General features: G+C 37.8%; 1 protein-coding gene across 1 annotated transcript in view; it reads right to left on the reverse strand.

Annotated features, from left to right (window-relative positions):
* The window catches only part of TEX264 (testis expressed 264, ER-phagy receptor), a 183,050-nt gene that overhangs the window by 132,336 nt on the left and 28,481 nt on the right, over positions 1-22,233 (reverse strand). The window contains exon 5 of the mRNA XM_058168142.1: positions 8,103-8,324. Within this exon, the coding sequence (XP_058024125.1) occupies positions 8,103-8,324 (222 nt within the window). The remainder of the gene's footprint in view (positions 1-8,102; positions 8,325-22,233) is intronic.

The following is a 22,233-nucleotide window of genomic DNA, read 5'->3' on the forward strand; positions in this document are numbered from 1 at the left end:
TGGTCTACTTGAATGTGTTTGGGTAAGGAAATAAAGCAAAACAACAAGGATATTGTGTAACACCAGTTTGATGCAGTGGTTAAGGCATCAGGCTAGAAACCAGGAGAGCTTGAGTTCCACCTCAGGCACAAAGTCGACTAGCTTGGGTGACTTGGGCTAGTCACTTTCTCTCAGGCCTAGGAAGGAGGCAATGGCAAAACCACTTCTGAAAAACCTTGGCAAGAAAACTGCAGGGACTTGTCTAGGCATTCTCCAAGAAACAGATTTGATGGAACAGAACAGGAAAAAAACTGTTCAACAGTAAGAACAGATTGCCTTGGGATCTGATGGACTTTCCTTTGCTAGAGGTATTTCAGCAGAGCTGAAATCTTCATCTGCCAGGGATGCTGTCATACTGGAATCTTGCACTGACCTGGGAGTTGGAACAGAAGTTCTCCAAAATCCTTTCCAACTCTTACATTCCGTAATACACGAATCTAATCCACAGCCTTCCTAGCCTAACCCAAAATTGCCTGTCTGCTCATAATGTTTAAGGAATGAAATGCACCATCAATTTATATAACCTTCACCAACTTCAGTATTTTTAAAATTCATTCCTTTTTTATCCTCTGTAATCTCTGAGGTTTTTTTCCCGTTATTTTTCTTTACATGCCTCCAATATCTTTTCATGCCAAGTTTTGTGTTGTTGCTGATTATACTCTGCTGCCTCAATCATCAACTGCTTCTTTTCCCATCACTTCACCTTGCTTTTTGCTTTTGCTTTTATCTCTTTTTCTACCTCCTTCCATTTTGAAATGAGCTGCTAAGTTGCTGGTCTAGAGGGCAGCTGATTGTTTGAACCAAATGTTCAACTCTCCTCTTTTTAAAAAGGCAACCAGAGCTTCATTTCATCTTTAGCATGGGGACCTTTTGAAGAAATAAGGTGCTTTATCTTTTCTGTAGATCCCTTGGGATGAAGAAGCAGAAAGAGGTCCTTCTTTTGCTCAGTTCACCTGACCAAAGTCTCTCATTAATATTTTCAGACCAGAATCAGAAATGTCTTGCTTGTGCCTTAGTTGCTTTGGGGGAGGTAAAGGGAAGCTATTTGGAGAAGTTGTCTCCATGGCAACTCATATTCCCCTCAGCAAATGTGCACAGGTCACCTGTTTCTGTGGAAGTTTCTCCCTTATTTTCTTTCCCTGCCTTTCCAACAGGTGCCAGGGAAGCAGATGCTGTTTGTTACACCAGCCAGATGATGTGAGAACGCCTCTGATTCAGGAATGATATCTCAAAAAGGCTGACCTCCTGCAGTCTTGAAAGTCTGCAAACGTCTGCTTTGGCATGTGAACAAAAATGAAATGCAGAATTCCAAGTAATTCACATTGTGGGAGGGAGACAAGAACCTGACAGTTCAGGGCTTAAGTGCAAACCTGGTGAAACAGAAAGGCCAGATGGTGACAAGCCTCGATGCTTGCATGTCCTACTGCCACATGTTTTTAAAAGTTTTCATGTCAGAAGGGATTGACATAACTGACTTTGCAAAGAAAATGGGACATTACAGCACTGCTAGTTTCTTCCATATGAGTCTTTTTGCTCTCCCCCCCAACAGCAACATAGACAAAAAATGGATATGCAGTAAAAGTCAACATTAACTTTCCTTCTCTTAAAAAAAACACCCTCTTACACTGCTGTGATAGAATTATCAAATAGTGCCACACATCACAGTTTCCCAAAAATATATAACTTCCAGTATCCAGTGATGTTTCAGTATATAAATGAAGAATAGTGACATTGTCAAGCCACTGGAATTCTTCACTTAAGTCTTAGATATATGACACATTTTTTAAAGAAGCCTAATGATCTTAATGTTTACATAAAATACAGTCTTAGCAAGACTTTCTACCCAAGAAACAAGCAATAATGAGAGACAAAAGATAGCTCTTGTACTTTACTTAGATAAAAGTGCACACCCAATAAAAATATTGTGTGTTTATATCTGTTTCATTTCTTCTAATTTATTTTATATTATTATTGGAATACAGAACAGAGATGCTATAACAATATCCACAAAGGTAATTTCAAGTAGCATTTGGCGCTCTCCACAAATCTGCATGGTCAAATGCCACATAGAGGAGGGGAAATCATTTATCACAATGAATGTGAAATTGCTAGCTTCACTAATCCACTCTACGGATTCTTCTGAGACACTCTGTTCCCAGGCTGGCATTGCTGTTGCTGCTTTTTATTATGCTTGTATACCACCCAATCTACGATGACTTCTAAAAATGATGTTGCTTCTCCCTTAATTGAAGAGATCAAGATTTATTTGAGAGTATATTTGCCACATGTAGAATGGGAAAGATAACACATTCCTTAAACCAAGAGCTAGTACAGTAGGAGAGCAACATTACTTTATTTCCTAGTTTATAGGAGATCTCCAGCTTGTGCCAAATATGCTTTCTATATTGAAGTGAAGATTGGGCAGATTTTAAGCAGCATAATCTCTTGTATTTTATGAAAAGCTAAATTTACCTTATAATTCAAACATGGGCCCAAAACCCTGACAATTTTCTGCCGAAATCTTAACTGGATCTGATTAATAAATCTGAATTAGTGTAAAGACCAGTGTAATGATCTGGCTAGAAAATATGTACCACGAGTGGGGAGAGGAGAAGCGATTCCCTGAATCAAGTTTTCAATCTTTTTCAAGATTAATAGTTGGCACGTCAGATGATTTTTAAAAAAAAGCAAATTAAAAAATACATTATCACCGAGTCATTTGTCATTGTGCCTATGATAACTATGCAACTAATTCCAATCTGCTTCTGATTCAATGCTCTTCCACTTTGGTGACTGAAATTTACAATACTATCCCAATCTGTTTCTGCTTCCCAAGAAAGATACACACACCAAACAGATATAAGTTTCTGTCTTCGATTTCTGTTTCATTTGCCGAGAGTTTCAATTTATGGCATTATTCATTCAGTCTGAGAAATGTAAGCATCTAGGATTCTGAATGCATTCCATTAAACAGTCTCATTAAAAAGCTACCAGGTGTTTTCAGCATAATCTGCAGCTCTCTTTTTAGTTTTAATGTTTTCAGTGCTTGTGTGACAGATGCTCTCTCCAGGACCTTTCCTACAGCAACAAAATGTCAATTCTACTCCACAAAGCAAGCCTACATTTAACAACAGTGATGAAGCTCTTCTCCTTTCCCTCTCTAACATTCATATCAGCTCAAGGTGTCACAAAGCTTGTACAACTGGCCACAGTTAGGCACAAAGGAAACTGATAAATGCTGTAACTATGGAGTGAAATGAAATGAAATGAAATATGAAATATGAAATGTCTATGGAGATTCTCAGTCACCCAGGTGATGGTTGTCAAAAAGGTGCTTTTTCAAGAGGCAACTAGACTTTCTGGGGGGTGGGGTTCTTTGAAGAGGTTTCGTTTCTCATCCAAGAAACTTCTTCAGCTCTGAGCTGAAGAAGCTTCTTGGATGAGAAGCGAAACGTTTTCAAGAAAAACAAAGCCCAGAAAGTCCAGTTGCCTCTTGAAAAAAGCACCCTTGGTAGTCCCACTCCCATAGTTTCTTGAACCAAGGGTTTTACCTCTTATTAGCACAACAGGACAGCAAGCCCAGGAGAAAATTGAGTATTAACAAAAGGAATATGGTACGTTTCCACAACATTCTGCATATTTCTGCTGCCATTTGAACCTGCGCTCCATACTATTGAACTTAATAAACAAAACTATTCAATGAACAGAATCCACATCTAAAGACAGAGTACTGCTTTTAAAAGGACCTTGGGAATTCCAATGCAAATCATGGAATATGATATGCTAAGCTTGGCATGAATCTTCAAAATCGCACAAAGCCAGACGCAGCCAGAGCTTTTCACAAGGCTGGGATTGTTGCCCAGGCACTTCATAAATAATTGTGTCATGCAAAAGATGAACAATATTTGCAATGAAGTGCTTCTCTTCCATAAACAAGGTGAGTGTTTCTGGATTGCTTTTGCTTTAGATTCAGCTACAGATTCCAAAACAAGTAATTTAGATTACGAATTCACTTTATCTATTTCTTTCACATATATAGCTATTATAAAATTAGCTACATCTTTGTTCCAAAAGCAGAGAGAATACACCTTCAGAAGTTCAGTTTATTATTTGTTGCTTCCATTGGGGCCTATTAACTGATTCCATTGGGGCCTATTAACTATTAACCTATTAACTATTAACACTGAGAGCATACGCTAGGGGCCAATAGGGGCCGGATAGCTCAGGCTGGTACAGCCTGTTATTAAGAACACAAAGCCTGCAATTACTGCAGGTTCAAGCCCGGCCCAAGGTTGACTCAGCCTTCCATCCTTTATAAGGTAGGTAAAATGAGGACCCAGATTGTTGGGGGGGCAATAAGTTGACTTTGTAAAAATATACAAATAGAATGAGACTATTGCCTTATACACTGTAAGCCGCCCTGAGTCTTCGGAGAAGGGCGGGGTATAAATGTAAAAAAAAAAAAAAATACGCACCAAGACAAATTCCTTGTGTGTCCAATCACACTTGGCCAATAAAAAATTCTATTCTATTCTATTCTATTCTAATGATCTAGTCTCTCTGAAGGAGCAGAGATGGTGTTGAAGTGGAAATCAGTGCCCAAAGAGACGATAAGTATCATCGAATCCAACTTTTACAGCAACAGCTATCAATGTTAACGTTAAGAAAAATGGAAATAAAAATAAATAAATTAAAGCAAAAAAGTCAGTTTGCAAATAAATCACGGAAATGGCTAGTAAATAAATTATAAAAAGAAAAAGAAACAAAAATGATACTGTAACTGACTATATTAATGAGCAATGTGGCCATAAAAATTGTTTCAGCACTATTATTCTAATTTGTATAAAGGACACGTGAGACATTTGTTGTGAGTTTTGCCCCATTTTATGACCTTTCTTGCCAAAGTTGTTAAGTGAATCAGTGTAATTGATAAGTTAGTAACCCAGCTGTTAAGTAAATCTGGCTTCCCCATGACTTTGCTTTTCAGAAGGTCACAACTAGTAACCTTGGGACACAGCAACGGTCATAAATATGAATCATTTGCCAAGCATCTGAATTTTGATCCCATCGTCATGGGGATGCAAAGATCGTAACTTTGAAAAACAGTCCTACGTCACATTTTTCAGTACTGTTGTAACTTTGAATGGTTACTAAACAAACTGTTGTAAATTGACGACTATCTATACCTGGACCAGAGGGATTATCAGGTTGTTACTATAAATGATCGGAGGATGAACTCTCACAAGCTTTTCAAAATATAATGAATTCTGATTTATACAAAGGAAAGATTCCAGACATGGAAAGAAACTAATATAGCACCCAAAGAAGGACAAGATTTGACTTTGACAAGAAATTATAGATCAATATCATTATTGAATAATGATTATAATTTGTTCACAATGATCCTAGCTGATAGTTTGAAAATAATTTTGCAAGAATGTATTCATGAAGATCCATGTGTTTTTTTTAAATCAAAGTCTGTTAAAAGATAATATCAGAACTGAGCTAGAATATTGGAACAGCATAATGGAAATAAGCTGAATTAATTTTTTTAAATGCAGAGAAAGTTGTCGACAATTTGAATTGCACTTTTCTGTTTAAAGTTTTGGAAGATATGCATTTTGGAGAGAATTTTATAAAAAGGGTAAAGTCAAGGTATCCTAAACCCCTTTATCACATGGAACTACCTCTCCCCAATTACATCAGCCTGCCCCACTATTTCTGGAAGAGAGAGCATGTTCAGATATAATCAGCTACAGTCTTACATCTGCTGGGTCTCAGACCGCATGCCTTCTCTGCCATGGCTCTTGCTGTACAGAATATTCTTCCCCTTAGATTAGATCACAGATGTCAAATTTGCAGCATCACATTGCTGTCACATGACATTTTGCCACAGTTTTCCCCTTTGCGGAGCTGGGATGGGCTTGGCCTGTGCGTGACACATCCGGCCCATGGGCCGCCAGTTTGACACCCCTGGATTAGATCCACTCCTTCTGATATTCCAGAAGTCCCTGAAAACCTGGTTAGGTAATTAGGTCTGATGCTCTCAGGAACCAGAGACATGCTCAGATGGTTCTGTTACTAGGTGCTCATTCTTAGCCTCCCTTTGTGTTAGTCTCTGCCTATGATGCTTGCTTGCTATCGGCTGCCATTGTAATGGGAGCGGGGAGATTTTGCTGGTATATGGGGTGGGGAAGTGAACTGGTGGAGACATCTCGAGAAAAAGGGAGGAAACTTCTCACAGGCTTCAAGAAGCTGTGGAAGGAGCTGATAGCTGTCAAGGTCAACTGTTCCGGCATACCAGATAGATGGGGGCCGTATGAAGAAGGGACCCACATGACACCTTGGGGAGATGTGGATTGGACATTCAATCCCTCCCTTGGGGGGGAGGGACTTGGGATTGCTTTCAATATCTAATATTTGCGCCTATTGCTTCAGACCTTGCTTTTCTTTTGTTGCATTCAGTTCATACTCAGTAAAAGTACCTTTCTCTACAAACATGGAGTCGGGGTTTATATGATATATATGACATGCTTAAGGCTGATATATTTGTTTTTATAATTTTTTTTATTTTTTAATCTTCATTTTACATTTTTTATATTTCCTGGTTTTGTATGTGTTGTTACTCAGTTGTTGCACACTGCCCACAGTTGCATTTGGTGAGATGGACAGCTATGCAAATTTGATAATAAAATAAAATAAAAATAGCTTTAGGTTTAAAAAAAATGTCTACATTCATGGTCTGCCCATGAATGTTGTTCCCAAGTTTTTTTCTTCACGATCTGCATTACAACAGGAGAAGAAAGCAGAGAAAAACCCAGAGGATGAGGCTCATTCAACAGTTTAAATTAATTGTGTTGCCTTTGCCTTTAACAATTTTTTTGCTTTCAAACAGATCATCCCTTTTCCAAGATGTATCCATTCAAGTATGAACCCATATCTGAGACAGATAGTAAACAATCTAACTGAATGGCCGTTTCCCAAAAGCAACCCTATTGTTTAGAGATCTCAAATCTCAGCTGTGGTGAAACACAGCATTCTCACATAGTACTTTTTTTAAAAAATGGCAACCATTTTAGTGAGAGTTGAGATTTAGTGATGTGCTTTCCACAGTTAAATTTTTCAGTGGGGACTTAGTTGGACAGGAAATAAGAATCAGTCATGCTGTACAGGTGTCTTAGACACATGTCTAAGAGATAAAAGAGAGATATTCCCTTCAAACAGAATAGGGCTGGCTCCCACTGAACCGCTCCTCACTCACAAAGCATCATTATTCTCTCCCTTATTAAAACATATTGGCAGATATACAGGAAAATCTCTAGAAAAGAGATGTTATGAGTCCTAGAAATGTTCAGTTTCAACAAGCTTTAGCAAGATTTCACCCCTGACCTTTCTCAAGTAGCTAGAGAAATTATAACAAAATATCTTTCACCTTGGGATTACACAGAAAAATAAAAGCAAAAATGTTAGGAACACTGCAAACATGCCCAGACTACTTCAGAACTCTACACAAAATCATTGCACTATTCAATATTATTCAACATCTTGGTTAGAGCCATGAGTTAAATATTAGTCTGAAGTGCCCTACTTGAAAGACAATTTAACAATTATGAATTCAGATGTGCTCTGCTAAGTAAAGCTGTGACCTTGTCCAAGTAATCTGAAAAGAGAAATGCAAATAGGAAATACAATGATGAGTATCTAAAAAAGGGGATTTACCTTTGCCAGCGATCTACCTGTTCCAGCCCCTTTGTGGTCAGATAATTCTACTGAAGAACATTCTTGGCCAGCAGATACTTATTGTGGCAGAGAATGTATGTAAAAATATTCAATCAAGCACTTGTTCAATTGGACAGTTCTCGCATTTACTGAATATTTATTTAGTGGTCCACAACAGCAGAAACACAACTAATGGATTCCCATTTATTGAATAGCAGAAGATCTGAATTTATGTAATCAACTAGAAATACATCATATAATATATATCTTCTGCAGAATTTTTTTTAAATGGAATTTTAACTTCCAGATTCAAAATGAAAGATCTGTTTCACAGTTTCACTCACCTTGATGTATACGTCAAGACTTGAATGGACACGGTTCACTGCCAGATGGATGGATAGTGGAGTTGTATAAGGGAAGGTTGCCGTGACTACATGACTAGGAGCTGGGAAGTTGATAATCTTGAAGCCATACTTCAGAAACATGTGGATCACTTCCTCAGATGGCTTGTTTTCTCCTTCACTCAGGACACTACCTACAGCATAGCGACATTTCTCTGGATCCACCTATGGAAATAAGCAACAACTGGCATTAGAAGGCAAAAGAGATACAATGCTGCATTTAAAATAATGAAATATACCAGTCTTATCATACTGTCCTGTTACAGGTTTATTTTCAGACTGCGTTCTGGAGAATTTTGGTTTCCTCAGAAATTTTATTATGTATCAGTATTTCCCCAACTATAGCTCCTTTCCCAAAACCTATAACAGCCACAAGGCAGTTTTCATCAGAATCAATGTAAGGGGAGAATTTTTTTAAAAAAAACTAACACTCCAAGAATAGTGCTATTTCATTTTCCTTTTTTAACATATGTCCAAGGCTTCCAGCAAAAAAATCAGTCTTAAAAGTCATACAGAAGATTGGCAGGTTGAAAATATCAGTGTTAAGGAAAGACATTGTTAAAGGCAGGGATCCCCAATTCCTGGGCTGTGGCCCACTACAAGGCCTTGAGCTGTTGGGAACCGGGCCACGGAAATGGCAGGTGAAGGCATTCATTCACTTGCACATCCCTAGTTTTGCAAGCAATGGGTTAAGAATGAGCAATAAGCGTGCACACATGCTCCGTTTGTGTGAGTGGTATGCATGCATGCCTGCTGCTCACACAAATGGAGTTGTGTGTGCATGCACACTTGCCCGCCACTCATGCAGAACTATCCCCTCTTCCCCCACCCTTTCCACAAAGCTGGAAAGGTTGGGGAACTCTGGTTAAGGAAACTATCAAAGCAAGTTGCAAGGCTGTATGATATGGTATCCCTTCATCAGATGTTTCATATTCGCTAAAACACAATATGAATACCCACAAAGATGCATTTAAAACTTGTGGGAACTAGATACGTACTATGGGAAGTTGATTTATATGTAACAAAATAAGCCCAGCTTTAATAAGTATCTGTCTTACAGCACTTTAAAATTCTCCTTTTAAGAAGTGGACAAATGAGTTACAATAGTAGTTTAATGGCAAGCACAAACAAGCCATTTTTCATCCAATTTCCAAATAATTCCTGTCAATTAACAAGCCAAGTTATCAATGTTATTGATGATGTAAGTATGATATAGAAATGTAAAATTAGGGTGACTAATTGTTTCATGCTAAGGTTAGTCTTGCATAAGTGCTGAAACAGACTGCAATCTATAGAAGCTTATGCTATCTGTAGAAATCCACAAGATTCTCTTGGTATTTCCCTCACTGGGGCATCATTTAACTATTTTGCTATTCTTTTTGAAAATATTTTATTTGGAATTGAAATTTCTATTATATAGTGCGGCATTATTTCTTGGCTATAAGTATAGTCCCATTTTGCAGCCCTGATTAGACAAGGGCAGAAAATAACTTGCTTACAGTCACTAAGGAACTAAATGACAGGGGACAGCTTAGCTCATTAATTTTGCACATCTAAAAAAATTTCTTAGACTTTAGAGTGAAAGTTCAACTTGGCATAACTAAAATGACTTAATTATAGTTTTAATGTGGCTCCATAACTCCTTTGTTTGTAATGCCTGAATCAGCCCTGCATACAAAGGACAGAAAACACTGAGGTAGATATCTAATTCCCCAGATACTAAATAATCACAATGCGTTCATAATAGGAGAAAAAATGTAATTAGAGAACATTTTGTATAGTGATTAAGGTGCTAGAAAAAGTACAGGGTGATATAGGTTTTAGTTCCCCCTTAGGCATTAAAGCTGGCTGGAAGACTTTGGGTCAGCCACTGTCTTAGCCCAACCCATCTCACAGGGTTATAGTTGTGGAGCGAAATCCTCATGGACCATTTTGCCATGATGGAATTGCCACATATCCCCAGATAATTTGAAATTGTATCTAAAGAATTATAACAAGCCACCACTTAAGAGTTTGCATAAACAGCATTCGTTCTTTTGCCACTTATTCTTGAGTAACAATAATATATACAGGCTTTTTAAAAAATGGACAAATCTTCTACATTTAAATCCAAAGCTTGATAATATATTTTGCATTTGAAAATCAGCATTCTTGATATCTATCAAATCTATCTTCCAGACCTAAGGAGTGGAGAAACAGATGTTTTCCATAAATGTGCATTGACATTCTCTGTAGAAAACTGCATGGACTTCTGAAACAAAATCCATTTGTTATTCACCAGTGCCAATTACACTTAGTAGACACACCAATTAGAGCCAATGTAAGTTAATTGTCTGCTATGACAGAAACAATAAATAAACTCCCATTGTCTACTGTCAGTTCAAAGGCCTCCCTGCTCCATCTGCTAATCAAGAACAATGCCCCTGATATTTTATTATTATTCTACACAGAGAGAAACTAACATGGTGTGTTTGGAACCTCATCAAACAAATTTGTTATTAGGTAAGCCAAAAGACCTTTCTAGTTGCAGGGTGGGGATCTGCCCACTCCTTTCCCACTTGGCCCACGTGATTCCAGAAAGCAACTGAAGCAGCAATCTTTCTATCCATCTCTTCCTGGCCCAAGTGCCTCACTTTTGAGGAAGTCCTCATGGTGCAGCATTGCAAGATTGACCCAGAATATAGGTAAGCAAGGTAAACATGGTGCAGGTGAGGCAGACAACAGTTGTCAACACAATTAGGATTGCTGCTTTTGTTGGATGAAATACTGGTACTTATCCAATGATCATCAGAGACTCTGCAATTTTAGAAACAAGGTTCCCCAAACTGCTCTAGCCCCATCCACAGCACATCACACACTCTCCTAATAGCTAAGTCTAACTGATTTTATTCCATAATTAAAATTTTTATATCCTATGAGAGAAGTTTCCCAAACTGTCTTAATCCCTGGTATATGAAAACCTCCAAACTTTGAGCCAGAAAGCACAATGCCCAACCTACGCAAACAGTTTAACTAACAGTGCATTGAAAGCTATATCCTCATCCATGCTATAGAATTGCAGTACATAGCCATGCCCACTGAACGCCTAAGCATATTACACTTTGTTGTGGGCAGATCCAAAACCTGGCATCTTGTGCTCTAATCCCCACTGAATGATACATCTCCATTCATTATGGAAAGAATCACAGTAGAGGTAGAAGCTTTACTATATAAGACATCAGATGCAGAATGATGTTTGTCAGGGACTGTGATGTTCAGGTTGTCACTACAGTGTTAACTGAATCATTTATAAAAAAAATAAACTAAAAAGAAACAAATGATAAAGTTTCACATTTTTTCCCCTGTGTCTCGATTGAGGTCACTGAGCAGATATAATCTGGCCTGAATATACACTGATGTAACAACATTAACTCCCTTTCTTCTCTGAGAAGACTAAATTTTGTTTAGAAATCGATTTATAATGCTACAGATTACAATGCAGAACAAACTAATACATCGAAAATATACTACGCTCAACTAGTTGAACAGAAAAGACAAAATGTAAGCTACCCTGTTTCCCCCAAAATAAGATGTCCCCTGATAATAAGCCCAATTGAGCTTTTGAGCACATGGCAATAAGGCTAAGCACTTATTTCAGGGTTCAAAAAAATATAAGACAGGGTTTTATTTTCAGGGAAACACAGCATTTAAAGGCTAACACTTTAACAGAACTTTTAAAGAACTGTTCTCTATTACAACTTTTAAGAGCCAAGAGGTAAAATAATGTCACTCTTACAAGCCTATGGGTTTGTTCATCTAATGAGCCATCATAATATTCATAAATTATATCACCAATCTAATGTCAAAGGAGGAAAAACTTGATAGGCATGAGAGGTGGAGTCTAAGAATATTCCCTGCACATGACCCTACATTTCATTCACTGCTGCCTGAAGCCCACCACACAATTTATCTGCAGGATTATAGTGGAAAAACCTGGAGACTTAAATCTGCAATAAGACACACGCAAGACTTTTATAGTACGAGAGTTATACAAAGATGAGCAAGCTGTGGTTTTCTAGATGTTGTTGGAATATAACACCCAACATCTCTCAACTGCATTGGCTAACAAGTTTTCTTATTAAACAATGGCTCATTTCAGCAACAAGCTTGAGGATGGGATATTAGACTTATAGCATAGATAGTCCTCAACTTACAACAGTTGGTGACTGTTCAAAGTTACATCATCACTTAAAAAAAAGTGACTTACAATCAGTTTTCATCCCCATGGTGAGGTGATCAAAATTGCTTTGCAACTGACTCATATTTCTGACTCATATTTATGACGGCTGCAGTGTCATGTAATCACCTTTGCAACCTTCTGACAAGCAAAGTCAATGGGAAAATGGGATTGGGATGATTCAGTTACTAACTGTATTCCTAACTTAACAGCCGCAGTGATTCACTTAACAACTGTGGCAAGAAAGGTCATAAAATGGGGCAAATTCACTCAACAAATATTTTGCTTAACAACACAAATTTGGGTCTCAATTGTGGTCATAAAAGTCGAGGACTACCTGTACTCACTTCCCACTTATCTTTCCCCACCAAGTTAATTTTACAGAAGGGTTGGATGATATGACATTTTAATGTATCAGGAATATACAGAAAGTAAAAATGTGATCTCTTAAAGCCAAGTCTATAAAAATATATGAACTAAATTTGCAGAGCAGCTAATTACAATAGAGAAGAAGAAAAAGACACACTGAATGAGGTTGCTGTTATCAAGGTTAGGCTATTTGTTTTCTTTGATTATCCCCGGGAAAATGATACAGGAGGCCCTGGACAAACTATTCACTTAGTCACTTAGAGGAAAAGTGTTCCAAGAAAATCATCCATCTGAATTAACTGCATTGACAAATAGCTTGAAAGCTCCAAAGGGATACAATCTGCATAGCAAGAGAGGGTAACTCTTTTGTGCTTACAAGAAAACACAACACAGGACCAATACCAACACAACCCAAACAAGTGTTTCAAACTGAACATAAAAGAGAAGGAGAAGCAATGTTTTGTGCAGATCTTTTTCAAAGCAAGGAACTGCCAATCATTCTAGAGAGCATACAAAGGAGGTTACAGAAACACGTAAAGGTCCTACCCAGGGGTAAAATGCTCCCGGTTCAGACCGGCTCACCCGATCACGTAGCGATGGCGGCCGATGGTTCGGAGAACCAGTGGCAAAAATCCCTGGTCCCACCCCCCTGCCTCTGCTGAGCCACACCATCAGCAGAGGTTTTTTTTTTACTTTTAAAAGCAGTTTTTCTTCAGCCGAAAACATGCCTTTAAAAGTAAAAAAAAGCCTTTGAGGATCCCGCTGATCAGCTGAGATCGGCAGAGCCTTTAAACTCTTTAAAAAAAAGTTGTAAAAGGCTCCTCTGGCGATCTCACCTGAGTTCCTCATCAGCAGAACCTTAAAAAACATGTTTTTTAAGAAAAAAAGAAAACCTTTTAAGAAATTCTAAGGCACTTACCTAATTACTGATCTAACGCATGGCTTTCCCAGCCCGAAAGGAGCAGTTTCAGCAGGGAGACAGAATCAGCTGCTAGCTAATCTATTTCCTCAGTGAGCAACTAATCTGCCTGCTTTGCTGGCTGAGGAACTCTGGGAATTGAAGTCCACAAACCTTAAAGTTACTAAGGTTGGAGACCCCTGATTTAAAAAATATAAATAAAATAAAATAGTAAAATAAAATATTTGTGCAGCTTTCTGAGATTTGGTATGTTTCTGTAGTGTTTCACTCTAACTACACAAACACACAAAATCTCACAAAGTTGTATCTGGCATTTTGTGTGTGTGTGTGTGTGTGTGTCAGTTGTGTTGTGTGTGTGTAAAGTGTGAAAGTTGGTTTTTGAGCTTTTTGTGGCTGTTTGAGGTTCCTGCTTGGGCCATTTTGGGTGAAGTGCAGCTGCTTTTACATTGTGTGTGTGTCAGTTGTGTTGTGTTGTGTGCGTGTAAAGTGTGGAAGATGGTTTTTGGTACCACTTATTATTTTGTATACTTTGTTTATTATTTTTATTATTTATTGTTATTGGCCACACCCACACAGTCATCTGACCACCAAGCCACGCCCACCAATTAAGCCACGCCCAGAACCAGTATGGAAAATTTTTAGATTTCACCTCTGGTCCTACCTATCAATTACAGTCACACATAAAAAGCACACAACTTCCTAATCAAATGCTTGACAAATCTCCTTCAATTATAAAACTACCATTCTATTTTCATCCTCTTGCTTTGTCATAAGATGCAGAGAATGAAAATTCAGAAACCTCTTATACCTTGAAAGGTGCTATATGTAATTCCTCATTCATATTAACACATCTCAAGATATTGACAGATCAGATGAATCTAATTAAGAATTAAATTTGTTCACGATGGGGTTATTGGTTCATTTCGGGTTATTTATTTACAGCAAAGAACTGTTGCACATAAAAGAATATTAACAAACTGCCCAGGAATGCTATAACTCAGCTACCTTAAGACAGCTGGGTCTATTTATACTGCCCAAAAAAGGTCAGGATATAAACTTAATAATAAACAGTAAACAGACTACTCAAGACATACACTTTCTTTTTCTTTTATTTGAAGCTTATGTAAGGCACTGTTCCTTAGTCTCAGTCTTCCCAACTGCAATGGAGGATAATAATAATACGGGTGCCTCTTACAAGGTCTTATAAGGATTCCAGCTAAACAGTGCACTTGCCGCACTCTAAACTCTTGAATACATTGCGAACATGTTAAGCATAAAATATTGTGTTAATCTGTTATGTTAACTGACAGCCACGTAGCCAAAGGAGAAAGCTGAGACAGAGGCTGAAGATTTGAGGGAAAGAGTGCTTCAAGGATGCCATTAATTTAAAAAACAAAAAAAGAGCTCCCGTGCTTCTTTCTTCTCCAGGCTGAGTATGTTAGTACATATTAAACTATTTAAAAAGAAAATCATCTTTCCAAACCAAGTCTAGGCTGTGTGTTATGGCCTGCCAGCGACCAGGAGAGCTGGCAGCAGAGTCGGACAATGAGGAGGTTGGGGAGGAACTTGGGCCAGTGCTGGGGTCTGGGGAAAGCTCGAACCAGGGCTCTGCATCGGAGGGGGCCAAGGCCATCTGATAGGTATGTGTGCCTTTGGAGCCTCCGAAGTCTGACATCAGAAGAACAGCGGGAGCCTGTTCCCAGTGTGCGCATGCGCAGAGCTGCCAGAAGACAAGAACAATTAAGAAAACAGGGTCGACTTGGGAATAAGGCTTGGAGATGATTGGCCCCTCCCATAAGACATAAAAGAGAAGCGAACTGGACGTGAGATTTTCAGGAAGCAATTAGTTCATCTGGTCAGTTCAAGCTTTGAAAAGTTCTGTTTGACTCTGTGCCAAGTTTGGCCTTGCCCTGCATTTGGCAATTAGCTCTCTGGCAGCATTCCAAGGGAGATAAGGTGGGTGTTTATAAACATTCCCCTGAAAGACTGTTTGTGAAGCCTTGCTGACTGTGCATGAGAATAATTCACAGTCGTGTAAATAAAAGAGGTTTGGCCGGGACTAAGATTGTGCTTTATACTTTCTAAGGAAGCCTAGGTCAGAACACTGTGCTGTCTGTTCTTCCAATCCTTCCCTCTCTCCCTTTCCTAGACAATTTTTCAAATTGTGTCCCACAGAACTTCAAAGTTCTGCAAGGACATAAAAGGTGTTCCAAGAAAAAAAAATCACTTAAAACCAATTTGAGTCACCAAGATTCAAAAAAAGATGTAGAGGCCCTAGAAAGAGTACAGAGAAAAGCAACAGAGATGACAAAAGGTCTAGAAACTAAACTGAATGATGAAGAGAACTATATATGCCTAAAGAAGAGATGGATTAGGGGTGACATATAGCTGTCTTCTGGTACTTGAGGGGCTCTCCCAAAGATGAGGAGGTTGATTTATTTTCCAAAGCATTGAAGGTAGGGCAAGAAACAATGGGTGGAAGTTGATCAATTCTAGCCTGGAATTAAGGAAAAATATCCTGACAATAGTGAGAACAATGAATTAATTGTTTGCCTCCCAGATTTAAGGGTACTCCATCAAATCTTGAGGGCGATGGTTTTCAAGAAAAGACTGGACAACCATTGGATGGTATAAGGTCCACTCCCTTGGGCAAGCGGTTGAACTAGAAGACCTCCAACTCCCTTCCAGCTCTATGTTTCTATTCTATCCTAACCCACTAAGCACCAAGAGTTGTCAACCTAATCTTGTGTCGCTTCTTCTCTGGTAATATTGTACTACAAACTAGAGCATACAAATCATTTGCTAGACTAGATCAATCCTTGAATACAGCTCATCTGTCTGGAACCCGCACTGCATATCAGACATAAATACAATCGAGAGAGTCCAGAGATATTTCACAAGAAGAGTCCTTCACTCCTCTGCTCGCAATAAAATACCTTATGCCACCAGACTCCAAATTTTGGGCTTAGACAACTTAGAACTATGCAGACTTCAATCTGACCTAAGCATAGTACATAAAATTATGTCCTACCTGTCAATGACTACTTCAGCTTCAACCACAACAATACACGAGCAAATAATAGATACAAATTCAAGGTAAACCGCTCCAGACTTGATTGCAGAAAATATGACTTCAGCAACAGAGTGGTCAATGCCTGGAATACACTACCTGACTCTGTAGTTTCTTCTCCAAATTCCCAAAACTTTAAGCTTAAACTGTCTACTGTTGACCACATCCCATTCCTAAGAGGTCTGTAAGGGGTGTGCATAAGAGCACCTGCGTGTCCTAATATTCCTTTTTACTTACTCTTCACGTATCCAAATTACGTTTATACTTTTACCTGTTATCTTATATATGCTTGACAAATAAATATAAATATAAATAAATAAATAAATAAATTATGTCACTGGACCTTTGCCTGGTAATAAGGGGTTCCAGCGAAAATGTTTAAGCCAGTTCCACAGCTCTAAGAGTTTGAAAATCCCTGTCTTACACTATCCCAAAGCACCTTTTGCCAAGACATAGAAAACTTTTACTTCAGCACAACATAGCCTAATGACAGGAGAAGCCCAGCAATATTACCTGAACTAACTATAATTCATTTTATTTCTATTTATTTCAATGCACCTACACTTTTATACTTCAAATATTACTCTCAAACTATCTGAGATAGGCTTGGTTTGAAAGAACGTGGCTTTCTTAAGTTCAGTCAATTACTGAATGGTTGCTTGTATTTACTAACTCTTACATTATAAAGAAGTATGTTTTTGCCACCTTTAATTTTTTTTTTCTACCACGGGGATATTTAAAATTAATATCACAAAATGGCATTTTAGAGTAATGTTGAAATCCACATAAAATGCAGGCATCGTTGTTCCACCCACACCCCAAGAAATAAATGTAAATCAACAATAATTCTCTTGGCAGAAATAGTGGAATACTTAAAGCAAAAAGACAAGTTTTTTGCAACTCACCGTTGCCACCATGTGTCCAGAAATCAATACTGCTTGAAACATTATTTTTACACCAGAGTCACATAACATGTTTTTTTTGGGAAAGACAAGTGATATACTGATACCTTACTTAAATCATAATCTGGTCATGTACACATAAACATGAGTTTATGTTATTGGTATCCCTGCCTAGAACTTCCTTATATGCCCTTTTTGGCATTTGTGAGTTGTTTCACTAAAAAATGCATTTCGGAAGCAACCTGGTAATGGACAGATAGATCCATGTTTAGTATATAATCCAATTTCTTTATGGTAGTTATATTTTTTTCTTATTGAGGGAAATTGTTTTTTGGCTGCTAGGAGTTTGGGCCTTATACATAAGTATATAAACCTTCTAAATAACAAGATAGATGTTTTGCAATATGTCAACATTGAAAACCAAACAATAAAAGACTAGTCAGTTTGCCTTTCTCCTGCAATTTCAGAGGCTGCTAGAAGGTATGTACTGAAGATAGTCAATTGCTTAATAATTCAGAAACAATTGGAAGGGAACATCTTCCATAGCTTCAAATATATATTCAGCTGTATTTTCTGCTTTAAATGTGGATATCAATCTGTTGTCAAGCCTTGTCACTTCTCTCTGCTGCAACTTTCTACCTATTCATCATTGTCCCTTCAGTTACAGCGGGCTTCATGCTAACCTGGCTGTCACTTGCTTTGACCACTGCAGCCTTCCCAGCCTTTCCTCTACTATACATTATTATTCTTACCTTTTTTTCAAAATCTTACTTTAAAATATTTCACGGCTATCATTCCAATTACAGAGACTTTCCTCTTCAATCATTTGCACTTGTTTTCTATCCCTTTCTGTATCGCTGACAAATTATTATTATCATCTTTCAAATCCTTGTATATTCCATTATATTTCTTAATTATTATACTTCCCCTGTAGGTAGCTGTTCCAAAAAGGTATGAGTTCACTTAAGCATGTCACTGCAACCTGTGAGTCAGTTATTTTATTATTATTCTCATTTCTGAATGGAAGATTAATATTGACAGTTATTACTTGCTGTGCCTCTCCTGGAGGAAGAAACATCCATAATCTGTGCTACGGTGATGGCATTACCTTGATAGCAGAAAATGCAAAGGATCTGCATACCCTAGTATTAAAATCAAAGAGCACAATGAAAAAAAAAAGGGGACTAACATTAAATATAAAGAAGACTACATTAATGACAACAGGTACAACAACTGGAATTAGAACTGACATTAAAGTGGTAGAAAGCTTCTGCCTTTCAAACATCAAAACTAAAGGAGCAATCAAGAAAATGCTCCATTGAAGAGCACTTGGTAGAGCAGTCGTGAAGGCAGTGAAATATTATGCCTATAATACAGGGACGTGGTGGCTCAGTGGCTAAGACACTCAGCTTGTCGATTGAAAGGTCAGCAGTTTAGCGGTTCAAATCCCTAGTGCTGCGTAACGGGGTGAGCTCCCATTACTTGTCCCAGCTTCTGCCAACCTAGCAGTTCGAAAGCACGTAAAAAATGCATGGAGAAAACCTTTGGTGGGAAGGTAACAGCGTTCCATGTGCCTTTGGCATTTAGTCATGCTGGCCACATGACCATGGAGACGTCTTTGGAGAATGCTGGCTCTTTGGCTTTGAAATGGAGATGAGCAGAGTCGGGAACGACTAGCACATATGCGCGAGGGGAATCTTTACCTTTACCTTATTATGCCTATATCTAAAATGATCAGAAAAGTACAAGTCATGGTATTCCTTGTGACACTCAATGGAAGCAGAAGTTGGACTTTGAAGAAACAAGGTAGAATAATGCCTTTGTTAGAGAAGACTCCTGAGAATACCATGGTCAGCCAAGAAAAACCAACAGATCATTGAACAAATCAACCCAAGGTTCTCATTCAAAGCACAAATGACTAGAATCAAATTATCCTTCCCAAAACACATTATGTGAAGACCTACTCTCTGGAAAAGGTTTTAATGCTGGGAAAGGTGAAAGGAAAGAGATGAGAATGGCCAGCAGCAAGATGGATGGACTCAGTTACATTTGCTGTTGAGTCCATCCTTGCGAGGAGTCCTAAAAGACAGATTGTCATGGAGAAAAGTATGTGGTCACTTGGAATTCAAAATTATTCAATAGTACATAATCAATCAATCAAGGTTCCTCCTACTAATCTTGCATCCTTATGATTTATATTAATATTGGTTCCTGATTGCTTATTCGTACCCTATAACTATCATTAAGTGTTGTAAGTGTTGTACCTTGATGAAGGTATCTTTTCTTTTATGTACACTGAGAGCATATGCACCAAGACAAATTCCTTGTGTGTCCAGTCACACTTGGCCAATAAAAAAAAATCTATTCTATTCTAGTCTAATCACTTCTGTTCCAACTACTCCCAATCACATACCATCTCTTGCTCTCTACTGTAATATCATCAATTCTCATTTGATGCCCATTAATCTTTAAACGTCTCCCTTGAAAATATGTGAGGTATGTCCCTCTACTTCAGAGATGGGGATCTATGGCCCCTTTATCACTTCAACTTTCAGAAGTCCACAAGTTATAAAAGGGCCATATTTCCCCACCCCTGCTCTACTTCTTCCTTCCAATTCCACTTCAAAACCCAAGAAAGATTTTCCAAATTTGTGTGGCTCTGCTTAACCACAACTATGTTTTAAATGGTTAGCATCACTAACTCGTTTCTGCTTTCTGGAATATTCCAACGGTATTCGTTCATCTATTGCTGTGGTGACACTGTAAATCTATGAGTTGCATTTGTTTATTTGAAAGGAACATATACATTGACAGTCCTATGGAAACTGAAATTCAAACATTACCAGCCTATATGATGTCACAACTTTCCACTTGGAGACATTTCCGGAAACCAGAGATGGAAAACCTACAACTCTCAGATCACATTCTGCCCACTGGGCCATCTCCCCAACCTTCAGTAATTGTAAAAAAAGAGAGAGAGAGAACCAGATGTGCATTTCTTCATTCTAGTATCAATAGTATAGGTAGGCCTCGATTTATGATCACATTTGGGACCAGAATTTCTGTTGATGAGTAAGGTGATTGTTAAATGAGTCATGCCTAATTTTATGACCTTTTTGCCACTGTTGTGAAGTGAATCACTTCAGTTGTTAAGCAAATCATGCAGTTATTATGCAAAGCCAGCCAGGAAGGTCACAAATGATGATCAGATGCTGCAATCATCATAATTATATGTGGGTTGCCAAGCACTTAAATTTTGATCACTTGATCATGGGGATGCTGCAATAGTCATAAGGGTGAGGACTGGTCATAAGTCACTTTTTTCAATGCCATTCTAACTTCTGTCACTAAACAAATGGTCGTAAATTGAGAACTACTTATATATCTCAGCTTCAGCTGTTGATCTTTAAAGTAGAAAGGCAATGAGTGATTGAACTCATACTTGTAGGTTCACTTTAACAACTACATTTCAGTCACCTTACTATTTTCATTTTACAATATGAAAGGTAATTAAAACTGTTTTTGAAAGTATCTCTCACATGTGAAATAATATTAAGTCTTTATAATCAGACATAGAAGAAAGTGAAAAAGATCCTATTTTCCTGAGTTGCACTAACTGCAATAAAATACTTAAACAACAATTAAACTTAGTCTAGATCAGAGCTGCACAACTTACAACCTTTGGGCGACATGCAGCCTACCCACAGCATTATGCTACCCCACCACCACCAATTTTTAAAAATAATACTTTTAGAGCTTTCCCCAATTCTACCACTTCCATCACTCTGCCAATCACAGAGCAGCTGGTTGGCACTCTTATTTTTTGTGTGTGGTCCATGAATACTTTTAATTTACCAATGTGCCCTTTTCCATCAATAAATTGTGCAGGCCTGGTTATGATTCAGGATAGCTGAAAGATTGCAAAACAACCACTGTCCCAAATCTAATTGTTTCTTCAAATCTAATATACATTGTGAATGGCATAAAAGGATCTGAAACAGAAAGGAAAGAAAGGTAATGCATTTGGCAAGCATTTAAGTGAATTCAAATATGATATTATATTTCAGTTTTGGCAATATGGATCAAAATGATTCTTTGGTTTGTTAATGTAGTGTATTCACTTTTCCACTAGGTGGAGTACCAGACCTACAATAAAGATTACAAAGCTTTTAAATGGAAACAACTGACTCACAGCTACAATTTACTGATTTCTCCAAGAAACTTTGGGACTATTACCTAAAATGTTTCATGAGGATTCCTTCAAATTTTCATAATGTTTATTGCTTACTTTAAATCTTATTCTAATTCTGATGCTCCCCCAAGAAGAATACAAAGTAATGCAAGAATCTTAACAATTAGCAGCTAATGAAAAGTTTTCAAAAATGCTATAGAAAATATTGTAGCAAAAGTTTTAATATTATTTTGTGATATTCCTATGGAAAAAGTCATAAGATGTTTGCTAAAAGTGACTTGTTCATTCCTCTGAATTTGTTTAAAGACAGCTGAGAACATTTCCTGGTCCTAAACTATTACAACAGATGTTGCATCTGACTTCAAAAATTAAACTTTTTAATTTTTGATGGCTAGAATGACTTGTT

This window comes from Ahaetulla prasina, chromosome 2 (genome assembly GCF_028640845.1).
Source record: "Ahaetulla prasina isolate Xishuangbanna chromosome 2, ASM2864084v1, whole genome shotgun sequence".
Taxonomy (NCBI): Eukaryota; Metazoa; Chordata; class Lepidosauria; order Squamata; family Colubridae; genus Ahaetulla; species Ahaetulla prasina.